Source organism: Erithacus rubecula (assembly GCF_903797595.1).
Source record: "Erithacus rubecula genome assembly, chromosome: 1".
NCBI lineage: Eukaryota > Metazoa > Chordata > Aves > Passeriformes > Muscicapidae > Erithacus > Erithacus rubecula.
Window position 1 is genome coordinate 86,871,215 of NC_136658.1, and position 16,538 is coordinate 86,887,752.

At 40.7% G+C, this 16,538-nt stretch overlaps 1 protein-coding gene across 1 annotated transcript in view; it reads left to right on the plus strand.

Moving 5' to 3' along the window:
* GAS6 (growth arrest specific 6) overlaps positions 1-16,538 on the plus strand; it is a 38,789-nt gene that overhangs the window by 14,857 nt on the left and 7,394 nt on the right. Inside the window, exons 4-11 of the mRNA XM_079316788.1 lie at positions 89-151; positions 4,706-4,828; positions 6,357-6,476; positions 8,474-8,599; positions 9,811-9,932; positions 10,047-10,165; positions 10,538-10,727; positions 15,443-15,607. Of these exons, the coding sequence (XP_079172914.1) occupies positions 89-151; positions 4,706-4,828; positions 6,357-6,476; positions 8,474-8,599; positions 9,811-9,932; positions 10,047-10,165; positions 10,538-10,727; positions 15,443-15,607 (1,028 nt within the window). The remainder of the gene's footprint in view (positions 1-88; positions 152-4,705; positions 4,829-6,356; positions 6,477-8,473; positions 8,600-9,810; positions 9,933-10,046; positions 10,166-10,537; positions 10,728-15,442; positions 15,608-16,538) is intronic.

Below are 16,538 nucleotides of genomic sequence, written 5' to 3' on the forward strand. Positions count from 1 at the left end.
ATCCTTGCAGGCCAGGTATCATTTTACATGCTTTGAACAGCTGTCCTTGACCACTGTAACAATAGCAATTTCATTTTCTGTTTTTCAGCTTGTATTCAGAAATATGGGTCGCCATATACAAGAAATCCAGATTTCCTTACATGTGTTCATAGTAAGCATTTTTGGTTTTTATATTGTAGTTAAATGTTATTCTACCTGAGGATGTGGGACTAGCTCATCCATCTCTATTTTTGGTAGTATTTCAATACTTGTCTTCCTATTCTTGAGGCTTAAGACTCCATACCACTAAACAAAATCTTTCCCACTTTATAACCTAATGCCATCTTACTGTCAAGTTTTAGTGCTTTGATGTTTTATGATGCAAATTTCTTTCCCACAGTTTCCCAAGGTTTGAATAATATGAGAAGCAAGAGGGACAAGAAATAGGAGGTACCATAAGGCTGTACACTACATTTGGTACCTTGTTTTCTATTCTCTTGAATGCTAGCTTTGGCTCACTATGTTCAAAAACCTCAAGAGGAGTTTAAAGTCAAACCACACTTTGTCAGCCTTCTTTACATTAAGAAATCAGTTTCATGTATCATGTGACTATGCTTTGAATATTGCTACCTTTCAAACCTCAAATCAGTTTGGAAGCCAAAATGATAACTTTGTAGAGGGTGAAGGGGTTTTTGTCCTTCACTAACACTAGAGAAGAGAATTTAATGAATTCTTCTAATATCTTTCTAGTTGCCTTAGCTGTGCCAGAGGTAGAAAACTGCATAAGTGTTTCAAATATGTCCTGTGAGCAGTTCAGATGTGGAGAAAATCAGATCTATGTTTATTTATTTTCTTTTTAGCCCTGGATTTCAGTCTTTTATAGTGATCAAGTTTAATTCAGCTTCATCAAAGCGGGATCAGTATTTAGTCAACTTTTCACATTTATAAACTGCATTAAAACCTTTTTTTTAAGAGTGAATTCCAAGGTTAATAAGTGGTATGTGAAGATTGCAGCAGTATCACTTTAGGATGTTGAGTCCTTTGAACTGGGAATTCTCAGACCTGTGGTACCTGTGCTGGCTGCACTATGCCAGCTACACCAAATTGGGATGTGAGGCTCAATGTACTTGTTCATGTGACACAACAAAGAGACAGGAGTTTCTGCTGAAAATGTTGGTATTGACTGTGAACACTTGTTCAAAACAACTAATCAGGGTCTCAGAAATGAAAATCTAAAGGGTAGTGATGAAAAAAATCTGAAAAAATAAAAGCTGAATAATTGTTTTTAGGGATTTCTGCCCATTGCAGATACAGTGGTTTGGAAAGAAAATGATAATATTTTCCCCCATTAAAATATTAAAAGGTTTTTAAATGGCTGAGTTTTGGCTGGCCATCATCAGTTCACAGGAGAAGTAAGAGAGAAGGAGCCTGAAATACATTTGGAAGAAGGACAGGCTTCGTGTTTGGCCACTTCTAGTGGGTCTCTTAATTTTTCACAGATGCTGCCAAAATACTGTGTAGTTCTATGGGATTGTGCCTGCAAGACACTTCTAAACTTTGTTTCTTAACAGCCTTTCTCCTCTCAAAACAAGGTAGTGGAAGGTTCTTTTAACCTGGTGTACGAAAACATTGGACAACCTAAGGGCTGGAGGGTGATTAACTGTGCTAGTTTATACTGGAAATAAGGTGGAAATTTTAAGTGTGACAGTGATTAGATAGCTTAGACAGAATATGTGAGGATTCCTAATTTCATAAACTCTTGAGATCAGGTTGCAGATAGGATTCAGCTCCAGATTCAGAGGATTCAATACAGTGTGTAAATAGGTATTTTCAGCATGGGTACTTGTATGAGCAGTATTCCCATCAGAGTTAGCAGAGAGATAATCTCTGGTTCTAGAGGGATTCCTCCAACCAAACCCTGTCTGCTCTGGGGAGACCTGAGTTCTTGTATGGACTCAGTTTATTGTACTACCTCCACTGACTGCAATCAGTATTTATAATTGCTTTGCAGATAGATGCTTACTTTACACATGGATACCTATACCTTCTCTGAATATCTGGATCTTTTTCTAAAAGACATCCTGCAGGTCATCTAGGATTTAAAGATTTGGTTCTGCAAGGCTTTGGAAAACTCTACAGGACTTTTGGGAAATGAAGCTTCACATGGCCTTAAAAAACACAATCACATTTTTATTAAGTCACATGTACCCAGCTTTTACTATTAGATTACTGAGTGTAATATTATTTGCAGCCTAGCATTTTATGAAGTTTCAATATGAACTATTTTGTGGGTATCAAAAAATAAATTCACAGAACAAAGTAATGAACTGAAAGTGATAGTCAGCAGGCATAAGCAAAGTCCTGTTTCCATACAAATTTCAAAGATGGAATTGGTAGTTCTATTCTCTGTCTGCACTTATGAGCTTCATAGGTGCTGTCAGACACAGCTCAAAGCACATGAAAAGGTCATACTCATCACTACTTTTAACACCTTTACTAAAATCTGTCATGTAAATGAATAAAAACATTTATTTTGCAATGGTTTCAATCAGGAGCACCTTCTATGGAGCCAGCAGAATTGCACAATTGTGAAGCCACCAGAAGAGTGTAAGAGTGTGTCTTATGTTCTCAAACTCTCATGGTAAGAGAGAACAAACAATCAGCAGAGTGCTGATGTGATAGAAATCTCTGTGGTTGATATCCATGGATTATACCATGGGTTGTTACTCTGCTGGACAGTGTTACCACCATCTGGCTCTTCAAGGCATGTCAGAATCCAGTCTGAGGGGAAGAATCAGAAACTTGTGGATGCATCAGATAAATTGTGCATAACCCTGTTGACTTGATTTGCTTATCAAATGACTGAAAACACTGCCATATTTAGGAGGCTTGGTGTGTGCTGCTAAAAAGCAAAAATACTTGGATCTACTAAAGCATTCTGTTTAATGTACACCCTCTGATCTGTCTAGGAAAAGGAACATCCTTGCTCTATTGTGGCTCTTTACCACCTTAACGTGTCCTCTCCTTCCCCAGCTCCTCCAGCAGTGTGTCAGCTGGGCAGGGATTTACTGGGAGGTGTTCTGGCAGGTGGATGTTAAGACAGCTCATGTAGCTTTGCTTTGTTTTGTGTGGCCTGGCTGTGGCTTTGTCCCACCTTTGCACACCTGGAAGGTTTTGTCTGAACACTGTGAAAGTTTTTTCACTGTGTGAATGAGCCAGGACTGGCACAGGTTGCCCAGGGAGCTTGTGGAGTCACCATCACTGGCATAGCCAGAAGTCTTTTGGCCATGGTCCTGAGTAACTGGCTGTAGGTGGCCCTGCTTGAACAGGGAGGTCACACACGTGACCTCTGGAGAAGCCTGCCAACCTCTACCAGCTGAGATTTAAATCCAAGACAGTGCAAACAAAAATGCTGTTCAGTGAAGCTACTACTGCCTGCACGCATGGAAGTGTTAAAGTTCTTTCAGAGCAGCTTCTCATGACAGTGACTTTCAGGATCACACAGAAGAAGCTAAGAAGAGACATGTAGAAGTAGAACAATCCTGAAAAAAGTAGAGTCTTAACTTTTCTCAGTTTGAGGAGTCTGGTGGTGCTGCTAATCTAGGAGCAGTTCCTCTCCTAAAAGCCTTCCTGCCATGTTACAAAGTCATGTTTCAGAATATCAAGAGTCTGTACTGGACTCAGCAGAACCAGTGCATGGAAACCAGTGCAGGTCTTTTCTGCTGCTGCTGACTTAATGTGTGCACACTGGGCATTTCAAGTGCTGGGAGGAGATAGGTGTAAAGAAAGGCTCTTGAACTGGTGAGTTTGCAATCTGCAAAATGAGCTTCTATGCTGTCCCTTCTGGTTAAACTTGAGGAAACACTTAACACGTTGATGTTTTTGAAGACTAGTGATCTAGAGCACTGATGGTAACTGGTTACTACTACATGATAGCTACCAGCTCACTTTTTTTTTTGTGGAAACAAGGGTATTCTGTCATCCTTTCTTTAGCTACCTCTGTGAAGCACTGTCCCTGGGTGTTATGCAGGTAAGTGGGTAGGTGAATTTGGACAGGTGGCTCCAGTTGGAGCCCAAAGTGTGGTGACTACTCCCCTGCTTCTTTCCAATGAGGAAAATCATTACCAAATCCTTGAACTTGAATTAAAAATCCCCATAGGAACATTGTGCTGATTGTAAACTGGATTCATAGTTTGCTGTTCTTTGGCTGTTGATATATGGGTTTTCATCTTTTATTTTCATTCTGTGTAATAGAAAAGATCTAACAAAAATTTCATTTATAAAATTTTGCTAGTCAGAAATCTATCAGCTCTGGTAAGATCCTCAGTTGAAGATGGAAAAGTGTACCCCTCCTTTCTTGAGTATTTAGTTGATATTGCTTTTTGAATTTTTTTTCCATCAAAAATTAGTGAGAGTAGAAAAATAAGATACTTTGAGTTGTTTCTTTCGGAATGTGTCCTTCAGATATGGGGGTGGTAACTCTCTCCCTTTTGCAATGAAGCAAATTCCGCTTCATGTACTCTGCAAAATTCCTGGCACAGCTTGTTTGGCATGTGAGCACTAAGAATTAGCTTATAGTTTTGCCAGGTGCAAGTATTTTTGAGTAATTCTCCAATACTGTGTAGGCTTCCCATCTTCTAATGAGAGTGAAGCACCTGGTTGTCTGTGACTTTAATGTATTGTTCTGTTTTGTTTTGTTTTGTTTTTAATTTCTTGTGTAAATCAGATTTGCCAAACCAGTGTTCTCCCAATCCTTGCCACAAAGAAGGGACTGTCAAATGTGAGGATCTCAAGGGGGATTTCTATTGTGAATGCAAGCGTGGCTGGCAGGGGAAAAGGTGTGAAAAAGGTAATTTGGTTTCATTATCTTTTATTCTTTTAACAAAGATATTTTGGGTTTTGCTGTATTCTCAAATGATCACTGGTATTGTGCTCCAAAATTCAAAAGTCACAGAACTGAACCTGGATTACACACTGTTCATGTTTTTACCTTTTTGGGAAACAGGCAGTTTTTTCACATCAACATTTTTATACGACTCTAGTAGAGCTCAGCTTGATCTTGGCAGGGCAATCCAAGTAGTTATGATCCAAAATTCTGCTCCACCCCTCTAAAAGCAGCAGCAGAAATAGAGTAGTAGTGGCTTTTCAGCAGAGCTGCATCAGCTGCTGCAGTGAGCCCTGGTGTAGCAGATCACAGACTGCAGAGCCAGAGAAGCTGGCTCATCTCCCCATCAGCATCCCTGCATGGGAACAATGACTTCCAAGTCAAGTTGAGGTTTGAGTCTGATGACACACAAACTGATAAAATTAGTCTGTCAAAGCCTCCTTGCTAGTCTGACCTTATTCCATGTCCACTTAATTCCACATATTCCATTGATGTATTTCCACCACCACAAAAGAGAATTTCAGACAGAAACTATTTGTGCAAGAAGCTCCAGCTGCCCACAGAGCTTTCTCTACAAGCTATCTTCCCTCCTCTTGTTTTCTGGTTTCCTTGTTTTGCTTTTTTCTTCTGCCTGCAAGGCATCCTGTCAGGGCCACTGCTTTTTTGCTTGCCAATAGTAAGTAATTACTGGAAATCATATTCAGCCAATCCAGAATTGTGGCAACAGATGATCCAAACCTTTCCTTCTCATGTAAATGTTGTGATGAGATTATAGGATCACTCAAGCATCTTATTTAATCAATTCAGAAAACAGACCAGTCAGCATTCAGTTGACTTTGAGAGCTCAGACACTGGTCAGTCTGAAGCTTATTTTCTAATGAAATGCCATGAGTTACTGTTTTACCCATCAGCTAACTCTGGAATCCCATAGACATCCCATAGACATGCTCATCATGTCTTGATGAGCAGGTAGGGTAGATTGAGGGTGAAGCTTTTGCTGCCAGCTTCAGTGGGGCACAGTTAAGCTCACAATGTTCAGCAGGTGTGAACGTGGAACTTCCTGTGTTCTCATGAGTTCTGTAATAGTAGCAATATAGTGTTCTTTTGTCCTGAACTTACTTGCCATACATAATTTTAGTATTCAGTTATGATATAAAGTACACAATCAGTTTGCTTCTGCACACAAGTTTCTTTGCCTCCACAACGACTAAAGATACTTTTAGGTATTCTCAGAGCTGTGAAGGAGATACTATTCAGTTACAGATCCTCCTCTTTCCTTTTTTTTTTTTTTTTTCTATTGTAAGTTAAACAAACTTGAGCTTGTATGCATAAAGTGTTTGAATTAAATCTTAGTACTTTTTGTTATCACTGTGTTGCAATTGCAATGTTGTTTCTTGTTTGGTCTTTCTGCTTCCCAATGCCTATTCCACTCTCACCCTGTGGATTATTTGCAGATGTGAAAAGCTGACTGTGACACTTTCTTTTGCTGTAGATATTGATGAATGCAGAACACAGAATGGTGGCTGTAACCAGCTCTGCCTCAACAAGCTAGGCAGCTACCAGTGCTCATGCTACAGTGGTTATGCTCTTAAAGACAGCAAGATATGTGAAGGTAAGCTTTGCTGGGACTCTGTTTGCTCCAAGGGGGATGCTTTGTGACTTGTGTCTGTATTTTGGAGAGCTGGGTTGCCCTGAGCAGTCCTGTTCTGCTCCCTAGCCCAGCAGAAACTTGCTGGTGGCTCCTCTCAGCTTTACTCTGCTGGGGTTGTGCTGGGTGCTCCAGCCAGGCTGCATGTCTGGGCTTGTCAGCAGTGGGACCATGATGCTCTCAAAAGCATAACACAGGCGTGATTCATGGAGGATTTGTGGCTTGGATTGTGCTAAATTGGTTTGGTTGATCAGCCCTCATATCCTGACATTGAGAGGAGGAAGTGCTGGCCAGATGTGTTGTTATGATTCTTTCCAGTCTCACAGTGTTGTAGTATGTGAGCCATTTGTTTTTCTTTTGTGTGTTTCTGATTTTTTTAGATTTGGATGTGTGCAGCAGCTAATGAATTCAGATAGATACAGATGGCTAAATTCACTGCAACACAATATTAATAGGTGTAGAAAGGCCCTAGCAGAGTTTGGCAGCTATTTATTTTGGCAGCTGAGAACAGAAAGTGAGGACCTGAAGTTTCTTATTTAAACTGCTGAATGAATTTACATAACCAAAACTTAAGCAACTGAGATTTTAAAAGTGTTAAGAAACTTCATGCTGAGACAAACTCAATAACTCAACAGCAGGTGGCTGTTAAAGTTATGTTCATCTTATGGAAAACCAGGAATATTTATCTCTTAGAGATGGATGTAATGGCATATTTCTAAACAATTTGCATACATGATCTAAACAACTTATTAATTCTACCAGCAAAAGAAAAAAGAGCAATATTTTGTTTCTATGTCACTTCCACTCTTAAAAGTGATGACTGTACAGATTACATGGTGTCCCTTCCTAATGGGAGCAGCAACTTAGAAGAGCCAACTTCACTTTTGTATTGTCCTCTGGTGCCAGTCAGCACAGGTGGATGGCAAGGGGCTGACATATGTGTTTGTTTTCCTGTGTATGTTTGTTCCATACCCTAGTACTGTTTCCTAGAGCACTGTGAGCACTGCAATATGAGCATTCTGTAGCTTCAAGATGTGACCTTTCAGCTGCTGAGATTACTGTCAGGTGTGGTTATTGATAGCTCAGATTTATCACTACATTTTGACATTTTTTATGTTTGTTCCTGTCAGCATGAGCATACACACAAAATTTCCCACTTGTCTTGATTTGTAGGCTAAGCTACACAGAGTACTCAGCCAATTCATTCATACATGGGAAAATCAACAAGATTGATGTGTAACTGTAGTTTTAACACATACTAGAAAGCAAAAGTAAATATTAAACTCTCGGTATACTGCAAATGTTTTGTCAACACAGGGACTCTGCAGGGTATTAGTTAACATGTGTGGAAAACAGTCAGGTTTTTTTTATGGGCTTCAGTTCCAGTTCATTGCCTACCCTTATGGCAAAACCCCACATCTCTCTGGCATGGCTTGTCCTCTGTGACAAATTGAGCTGTTTCAATTCTCCTTTGCCACTACAGACCAGCAGATTTAGATCTTAGCTTTGTAAATACATGAAAATTAATTGTTTGCCATTCTGAGGACACAGAACAGAAATCTCTGAAGTGCCACAGGCTGAGTGTTCCTTCAGTAAAAGGCATACTGCCACTCCTAAGTTTCTGCCTGTTGCTTTTTTTAACCTGCAGTTTCAGCCCCCCTGATAGGGGAGAGTGGGGCTTTTTGGTTTTGTGGTAGTTGTTTTGTTTTACAGCTTTTCTCCTGGTTCACTTTGCATTGGTTTTTTTCCAACAGTGGTTAATGGCTTAAGCTAAAAAGACCAACTGATTTTTGAAGCCTGAAGTCACTTCTTATAGCTAGCTAACCCTAAAAGTATGTTCTTAAAGATACTGCTTTTTCAGTTTTCAAAATTACACAGGGATTTCCTTGCCCTAAGCTCACTCCATGTGAGCAGTCATTATACCCCTCTGAAGTCATGTTGTTTAATTGCTTGTTTTGCAGACATAGATGAATGCACAGCATCAGCAGACATCTGTGGAGAAGCTCATTGTAAAAATTTGATAAGCTCATATGAATGTCTTTGTGATTCAGGCTACAAGTACGATGACCTGAGGAAAACTTGTCAGGGTAAGCTCAAGAAGTATGTTAGTGTTTAATATATAATTTAAATCTGTAGAACTCCAGAAGTTTCAGGCTTCAGTAAAAGCTTTTTTAATTTCTCTTTTAATCTTGGTGACACAATGGAGTTCTATTCCCTTTCCCTAGCTGGGAGTAAGTTTGCAGTTTGTGGTCAATTTTCAGTTCATCGAGCTTGCTGTCATTTTTGAGTTCAGTCTTTCATTACTTGAATCAAGCTGTAGGAGCCAAAGTACTAAGATTTCTTGAAATTTCAACAAGTGCAAGATCTGGTGAAAGCTCAGAAGCATCTGTGCATGTTGCTGCCTCTCTTCATAGAACAAGAAAAGTTACAAAGCAGTAGCTTTTTTTCAAAACCTGTCTCGTGGTATTACTCTGAACTAGGAACTCAATATGTACTGGAGCCATGCACAGTTCTGCTGGCTACACTGCCACAGGCTTTTTCAACAGAGAAAGTTTTGAAAGTATTCCAAAACCAGCATTGTTCCCTGCCTTTTGTCTAAGTTGATGTAATGACTCAAATCACACTCCTCCAACCAGTCCTGTTGGAATGAAGTGTTAAACTCTGCCTGAAGAGATGCCTGTGGGCTGTCACAGTTTGCTTTCCTGCATTTGTTTGTGAAGAAGATAAAAAATAGCTGGAGAAAAAAAGAAAACGAAACAGTGAATGAGAAGCTCAGGTTTTATATGCAGTCCCTGACTGCAAGGAGCGGGAGCAGTCAGTACAGGCATAGCAGAAGGAGCCTGAAGGAAGGAAGTCTTGTCTAGAAGTTAAAACCCAGGGCTCTGCTCCAGCAGACAAGTAGTTGAGCTCTGCTTCCAGCCTTCCCACTGACTTGCTATGTATCTTTGGGCAGCTGGAATCTGTCAGTGAAAATAGATTTCACAGAATAAGCTGAGTTGGAAGGGACTCACAAGGATCCAAGGACAGAGTCCAGCTCCCAGCCCCGCATAGCACCATCCCCAAGAGTCACACCATGTGCCCAAGACCTTTGTCCAAATGCTCCCTGAACTCTGCCAGGCTTGGTGCTGTGACCAGTTCCCTGAGGATTCTGTTCCAGTGTCCAAACACCCTCCGGGTGAAAAACCTTTTCCTCATATCCAACTTAAACCTCCTCTGACAAAACTTCAGGCCTTCTCTCAGTTCTGTCATATTTAAACAAATTCAGCGTTTTTGTATCTTCTTTGCTGGTCTTATGCAGATATAGATGAGTGTGAAGAAAAGCTCTGTGAACAGACCTGTGTCAACTCACCAGGGAGTTACACCTGTCATTGTGATGGCAGAGGGGGAGTGAAACTTTCCCAGGACATGAATACATGTGAGGTATGTCAGAGTTCATTGCTGTAACTGCAAACAGACCTTTACTTTGCAGCACTCTCTGATTCTCTTTCTGCTGTGTGAGGAGAAGTAGCACTCATAAATGTGTTTTGATTGTAGAACATCATGCCATGTGTGCCTTTTGCTGTTGGAAGGAGCATTAAATCCTTGCACCTGGGGAGGATGTTCAGCGGCACTCCTGTTATCAGGCTGCGCTTCAAGAGGAAACAACTGACGAGGTGAGGACAATTTAGAACAATGCTGAAATGCTCTGACTGGCTTTGATGCATGCAAGGGAGTTGTTACAATAATAATTGACCCTACATTCATTGTTATTTGCTTGGATTATGAAGTCCTAAACCAGTAATTAAGAAAGGCAGTCTTGACCACAGAGCTGTTAGGATAATTACTGAAATATAGTGTTGCATTCTTTACTCTTGATGATGTTTTAAAAGCTGTATTCACATCTTAAGGCTTTCAGGAATGCATTAAAAGCTAGTATGTTTTAACAGAGTTTAGAGCTGCTAGAATTGATGCTATCTGTATGGAAAGTACCCTGTGGTTTTTGAACTCTGCATAACTAATTTATTTCTTGGCACCTGTGCGGTCAGACTTGTGGCCGAGTTCGACTTTAGAACCTTTGATCCTGAAGGTATCCTTTTCTTTGCTGGAGGCCACCGAGACAGCACGTGGGTAGTGCTGGCCCTGCGCAAGGGGAGGCTGGAGCTGCAGCTGAAGTACAGCGGCATCGGCCGCGCCACCAGCACCGGGCCCCTCATCAACCACGGCATGTGGCAAACGGTGAGCACACAGCCCTCCCTCCGGCACTTGGGGAGTGCTCAGCAAGGGCTGATAGACTGTGGGTACTCTTGGGAAAATGCTTTTCCAGCTTATCTATCCATGCATGCCGCTATGTTACACATTCTAGGTGAGAATGGGGTATATTTCCTAATGAATTGAATTATACTTGATATCCGTTGTAATATAGACTGCATCTCTAATTTGTACAACCAGAGCAACCACCTGCACAAACAGTGCCTTTGAGATGCAGTAGGACTAAGGTGACCTCAAGAAGATGCCCTCTGGAAGTGATTAAGAGGGAAGGAACTCTGTATCTGTTCTTTTAAGAAAGTTTCCAAGTGCGTTTGGTCTGGGAATGTGTGTGGTTGCTTTTGTTTATTTGTTAATTTGTTTAGTCACAGGCCTCAGATTTTCTGAGGCCTTGACAAATCTCTTATGCTACAGTATACTTTTTATACTGTTTATATACAAACTAGACTGTTTCCCTTGTAAAAATATTGGGGTGTATTATAGAACTATAGAATTTCTAAAAAGGTTGGAAGAGACCTCTAAAATCATCAAGTCCAGCTGTCAACCCAGCACTACCACTATAACCCCTAAAGCATCTTTTTATTGATACCATAATCCCAGATTATGAGATTGTAAGGATTGTAAGGGTTCATGTTTTTGGCACTCTCACAGAACATCCACTAGTGATTTTGGGACTGTTATGATTGTTGCCATTTGTGTCAGGATCATGAAAAACATCCTGCAGTATGATCTACACTAGATGAGCAGTTTATCATGCTTTCTCACTTCTGCCTTTTCCTCTCCTTTCATTTTTTTTTCTTAATTAGTTCTTTTAACTTTTAAGTTGATGTGCCTCTTGTAGAGTGGGTGGGAAGTTCTCACCTAACTCACATATATGAGACAAATGCAGATACTGGTAACTGTGAATCATTTTCTGGCTTACAATTTTAGTATATAAAAACTCAAAATTATACATTAAAGAAATAAGCAAGGTGGGAAAAAATTTGTTTCTAATTAATAAATGAAGAAGTCCTTGAAGACATTCACTATCAACTACTGATATTTGCTAATGTTTCCAACAGATGAGGTGATGTTTGATTCAGTTTCTTTAATGTCAGAAAACAATTTTAGATTCCAAATGGAGAACTGTAGAGGTTCAGTGCTGTTGGAAAGCTGTAGACAAAATGTGTGACATGCTGTATCTTTACATATAAGAACAGCTTCAAGCCAGTTCTTACTGAATTTTATGGTAAGAGTTGTTCTGCTAATTTGAAATAAGACAATTGTAATTGCCTGCAAAGAGAGGATGGTGACAGAAGATGTATAAAGCACAGTGGATGCCACTGGGGTGACTTGGGATTCACAAAAATCAGCAGTCACTAAGCTAATTCGTTTAACACAGGAGCTAACATACTTGTTAAGTGCCAGACCTCATTATGGGATAATTACAAACTACCCCATATTAGTTTGGGTCTACTGTATTTTCTTATCTCTTGCTTTCACCCTAGAGATACTTGGCTCTCTTCTGTTTGACATCTAGTGTCACACAGCTCTAAATGCCATTTAATATCTATGGCTGAGGGATACAACTATAAATATGTTCCTACATTTTATCCCCTCCCTCATTTCTCCATTCTTCTCTGTCTGGCATGCTTTTAAATTTAGGAAATCCTGTTTAAGAATCTCTTTTTACTGTCTCCTGTTATAAAACATGTAGCCACACATTTCACTTTAAGTATGGACTTGTGTGTACTTTGCAGCCTCACTTTCTATGAAGCACAACCCCAACAATCTTCAGATATCACAGCCCAGGCTCAGGTGCAGTTGTGAGCTTTAGTCTGGACTTCAGTATGCACAGAATCAAGGCCTTAGTTTTGGTTAGATCTTAACCAGAGGACTTTGGATACTGGAGAGATCTTCATATGGGTCATGAGAAAATAGCAATTTTACTATTTAGCTTTCAGCAGATGGAAAAACAATGAGTATTTCAAAGCAAAAGATGTGAAAAAGCACCAGCAGTGTTCTCATCTCTTGAGCAAAACTTGTATACTTTAATGGAAATACCATGGCATTTTCAAATATTCTACCTAGGTATTTTCTCTGGTGTTAACCCTTCCTAAGATGTTTCGAAATGAGCATTGAACCATCACTGAAAACACAAACAAGCAAACTTCAGGAACCACTTTTAATGTGGTCATTTGTGTGTAATCCAGCTGGATGAAGTGGCACATTGGAAATTATGATAGTAGAGGATGCACTCACCTTCTGTTTGTTTTGCATTTCCAAAAACAATCATCATTTTGTCTTATTTTCAGTGTTTAGTTTAGTACTGCTCTGAGGACACAGTCTGGTTAGCAAAAATAATAACTTACCTGCACTGTTAAATGTCAGGGCTGGAAGTTGAGCAATGACAAGATTGGTATTTGGTTTTAACCCTGCAGCTGACTGTAGGTCTGTCCCTTTTCAGTGCTGTCTACTTGTTTTTCAAAAATAGAGGAAAGGCTGGCTATATGCTATGACCTATCCAGGACATGAATCCAAACCACAAAGCTGAGTGCCCATATGGCTAACAACTTGGGAACCCTTAGCTATAAGAACTGTCCTCCTGAATGTCCCCAGGGGCAGGCAGCAAGTAGCTTCTCCTTGCCACAAGAGCAAGGAATTGGAGCAGGAGGCTAACTGCTGAAATGCTTCCTCTTTTGGTTTGTGTGTGATGGGGGTGCACCAGGAGTTAAGCTCTGACTCTAAGAAGCAGGAGCTTAAACAGCCAGAGGGCATTGTAAAATAGGCAGAATGTGATTTCCTAAACTGGAATCTGTTGAGAATTCCCACAGGGACTAACCCCTTTTCTTTTGGAAGTTTGAACTGATTTGGGTTTGCTTGTATCCAAGATCAGAGGAAGCTAAGAGCTCAGAATTTATTGTTTTTTATTTTTATGTTATTACCTGTTCTACAATCTAATAAAATTTCAGAAGGCCCTGTGTTCTGGTGGTCCTGTAAGTAGCAGTATTTCCTCACAGTATGGACACTGCTGCTGCTGGCTTTTCCCAATTCCTGCTAGCTCTGTGTCTGCCCACTGTCTGTACAGCAGCAAGGACATGGTCTGTGCCAGCTCCTTGTGGCACTCCACAGCCCAGAGCATTAGGGCAGTGGTGACCACGACACTGAGCAGAGGTGTTTGTGTGAGTTTTTGGCTACACAGCCCATGTAGCTCAGCCAGCTGGGCTGTCAGGACCTGTGGGCTTATGTTCCCACACACTGAATGGGCTTTACTACCATCCAATACCCAAAAAAAGCCTGTTTGAGACTGCCTTGTGTGTCTCCATGGAATGCAGTCTGGAGATGTAGGTGCTATTTTAAACAAGCAAGCTGCAGACAAATAAATTCACAATCTTGTAGGATGTGGCACAGAGCAACACACCAGGTGGAAACAGTGTTGTAGCAATATAAACCAGCTTGTACTGGAATCCACAAGAGAAGAAAAAAGGTTCATGAGAGGAGGAAAGTCTGTGAATAATCTTTCCAACTATCAAATTCACTTTATCTTCATTGCTGAAGACTACAATCCAAAGGGAGTGCCTGGGTATAAACCTGCTCAACCCTGTCCTCCTCTATGTTACAGCCACAGAGTAAGAGCTCAGAATGGCTGATAAGAGCAATTTTGGGACAGCTAGTCAAAATGCAGAGAGAAAAATGCTCAGGACCCAGCCTGCTAGCAGGGAGAGGGAAGGACATGTCTAAACATCCTCTGAAATAGATAACTGGTTCTGCTCACTGGTGGAAGCAGCATCTGGGTGTCCCAGGGAGCAGAGCTGCTCAGATGAACAGTGAATAGGTGAAGTATCTGTTGTAGAGTGGGAAGAAGATTATGAAAGAGGTGTGTTCTTTTCTTCTTCTCTACAGAAGATTGGGATTGTCTTCTGCAACAGCCACAGAACACAGAACACCCTGTTGGTAGCAGGACCCACATCCCAAGGCAGCAGAATCTTGGCTGCTGTTCAGCAGTCTGGTGCATCACCTCTGGGCTTCACCTTCTCTCCCTCCAAAGAACCTTTACAGTGCTTCTCTGTGCAGTCTGGTCATAACCAAAATTATTATTTTTTTATTTTTTTATTTTTTATTTCAGTGGTAATAGAATCTTCCTAGCAGTAGCTTTGCAGAGACATGGAGAGAAAATTTGCAGATGCTTTTTTGAGAGAGAAGTTATTGCCTATTACACATTTTTATTACCCTCTCAAAAATTACAACCTCTGTTGTGCTTTTTGAAGAGGTCAGTATTCAAAGACTAGGTCTGGGAGGCTTCTGTATTATCTTACACTGATCCAACAAAAGACATCTTGTTTGTCTTTCCAGGTTTTCCTTTAATGTGCAGTTGCAATAGGAAGTTTCTCATTAATAGCTCATTATTTCATTTACATTTTGAATATAGCTGCCTACAAAAGTAATGTATTTAATCCACTCATGTTTTTCTGTAGCTGTTTGAAGTAGCTGGACACTCTTCACCATTAAGGGTAATCACAGACTGCTTTCTAGAGTAGATTTATGTATCAAGATGGAGTGTGACTTAAAAAGTGAACAAAGAAGTTTGAAGACTGCAAATATTTCATTGTCTTGGGGATTTCTCTGGGGTCTGCCCTGTAGCTGAGGCTGCAGATACTAAGTTCTCTTCATACTGAATTTCACAATTTGGATTTTTACTTTTTCAGATCTCTGTTGAGGAACTCGAAAGAAATTTGATTGTAAAAGTCAACAGGGATGCAGTTATGAAAATAGCTGTCTCAGGGGACCTGTTTACACTAGACAAGGGAGTGTATCAGCTGAATTTGACAGTAGGAGGAATTCCTTTCAAAACAAAGGACCTTATTCTACCAGTAAGTATAGCATAATAACCTGTGTTCCTTTGCATGCCTGAAGGACTTGATTTCATCTTCTCCTGGGGTAATGTAGGTCTCTCCTGAGAGCAGTTCAGCCTGCCCTGAAACAGGTGGAATTATCACCTTGTGGTTTCAGCTTTCTGTCCATTGATTATAGCAGGGGCCTAAGCCAGTAGCAAAGTTGAGACTCCAGTTTTTTTGATTGTTTGGGTAAGATGTATCCCACCTGCAGAGTAAGGGCACAGCAAAACTGGAGCACTTGCCAAAATTCACAGTGGTCATGCTGGCTTGGAGGGCTTAAGGGGCCCAGGGGAGGGGTGGGTGGGCACACTGCTGCGTGAGGGTGCCACTGTGCCTGCTAAGTCTAGAGCAAACAAAAACAAACCAAAGTTTATTTTTCAAGTGTAGCTTATCACAATTCACTGCATTTGCTGTGTCAGTGTAGTGAGACCCAAGGAAAAACAGAAGATTATTTTTCTTTATTTCTTCCTAATTGAAGCAGATACAGTGTATGTGTAAAAGTTAAGGCAGTCCTTGGGTGAGATTGGATGATTGCTGTGTTTCTGGAACAGCTGCTGCTCAGGCTGGTTTGAATGTCCACCACAAGCAGAGTTGGCACCTTGAAACCCAAATTTGCATTTCTTTATTCCTAAATGAGGTGACAAGCTTGTGGCTCTGTGACTGGCAGCAGCTGAGCCTCACAGCTCCTGTGCCTCACAAAAAGTCATTCAGGGCCTGCATGCTGGAAACAGTAAGCTCAGGGTAGTCAGAATCTAGGATTGAGAGCTAGAAACTCCTCAGATTTTCATCCTGTCTCAGACACTTAATTCTCTCCCTCCTTTAGTTAATTGGGAGAAGTGGTGCTGATTTAGAGGCTTTGCAAGGAACCTTCTCTTTGCACACTGACTCACATTTGACTGCTGACATT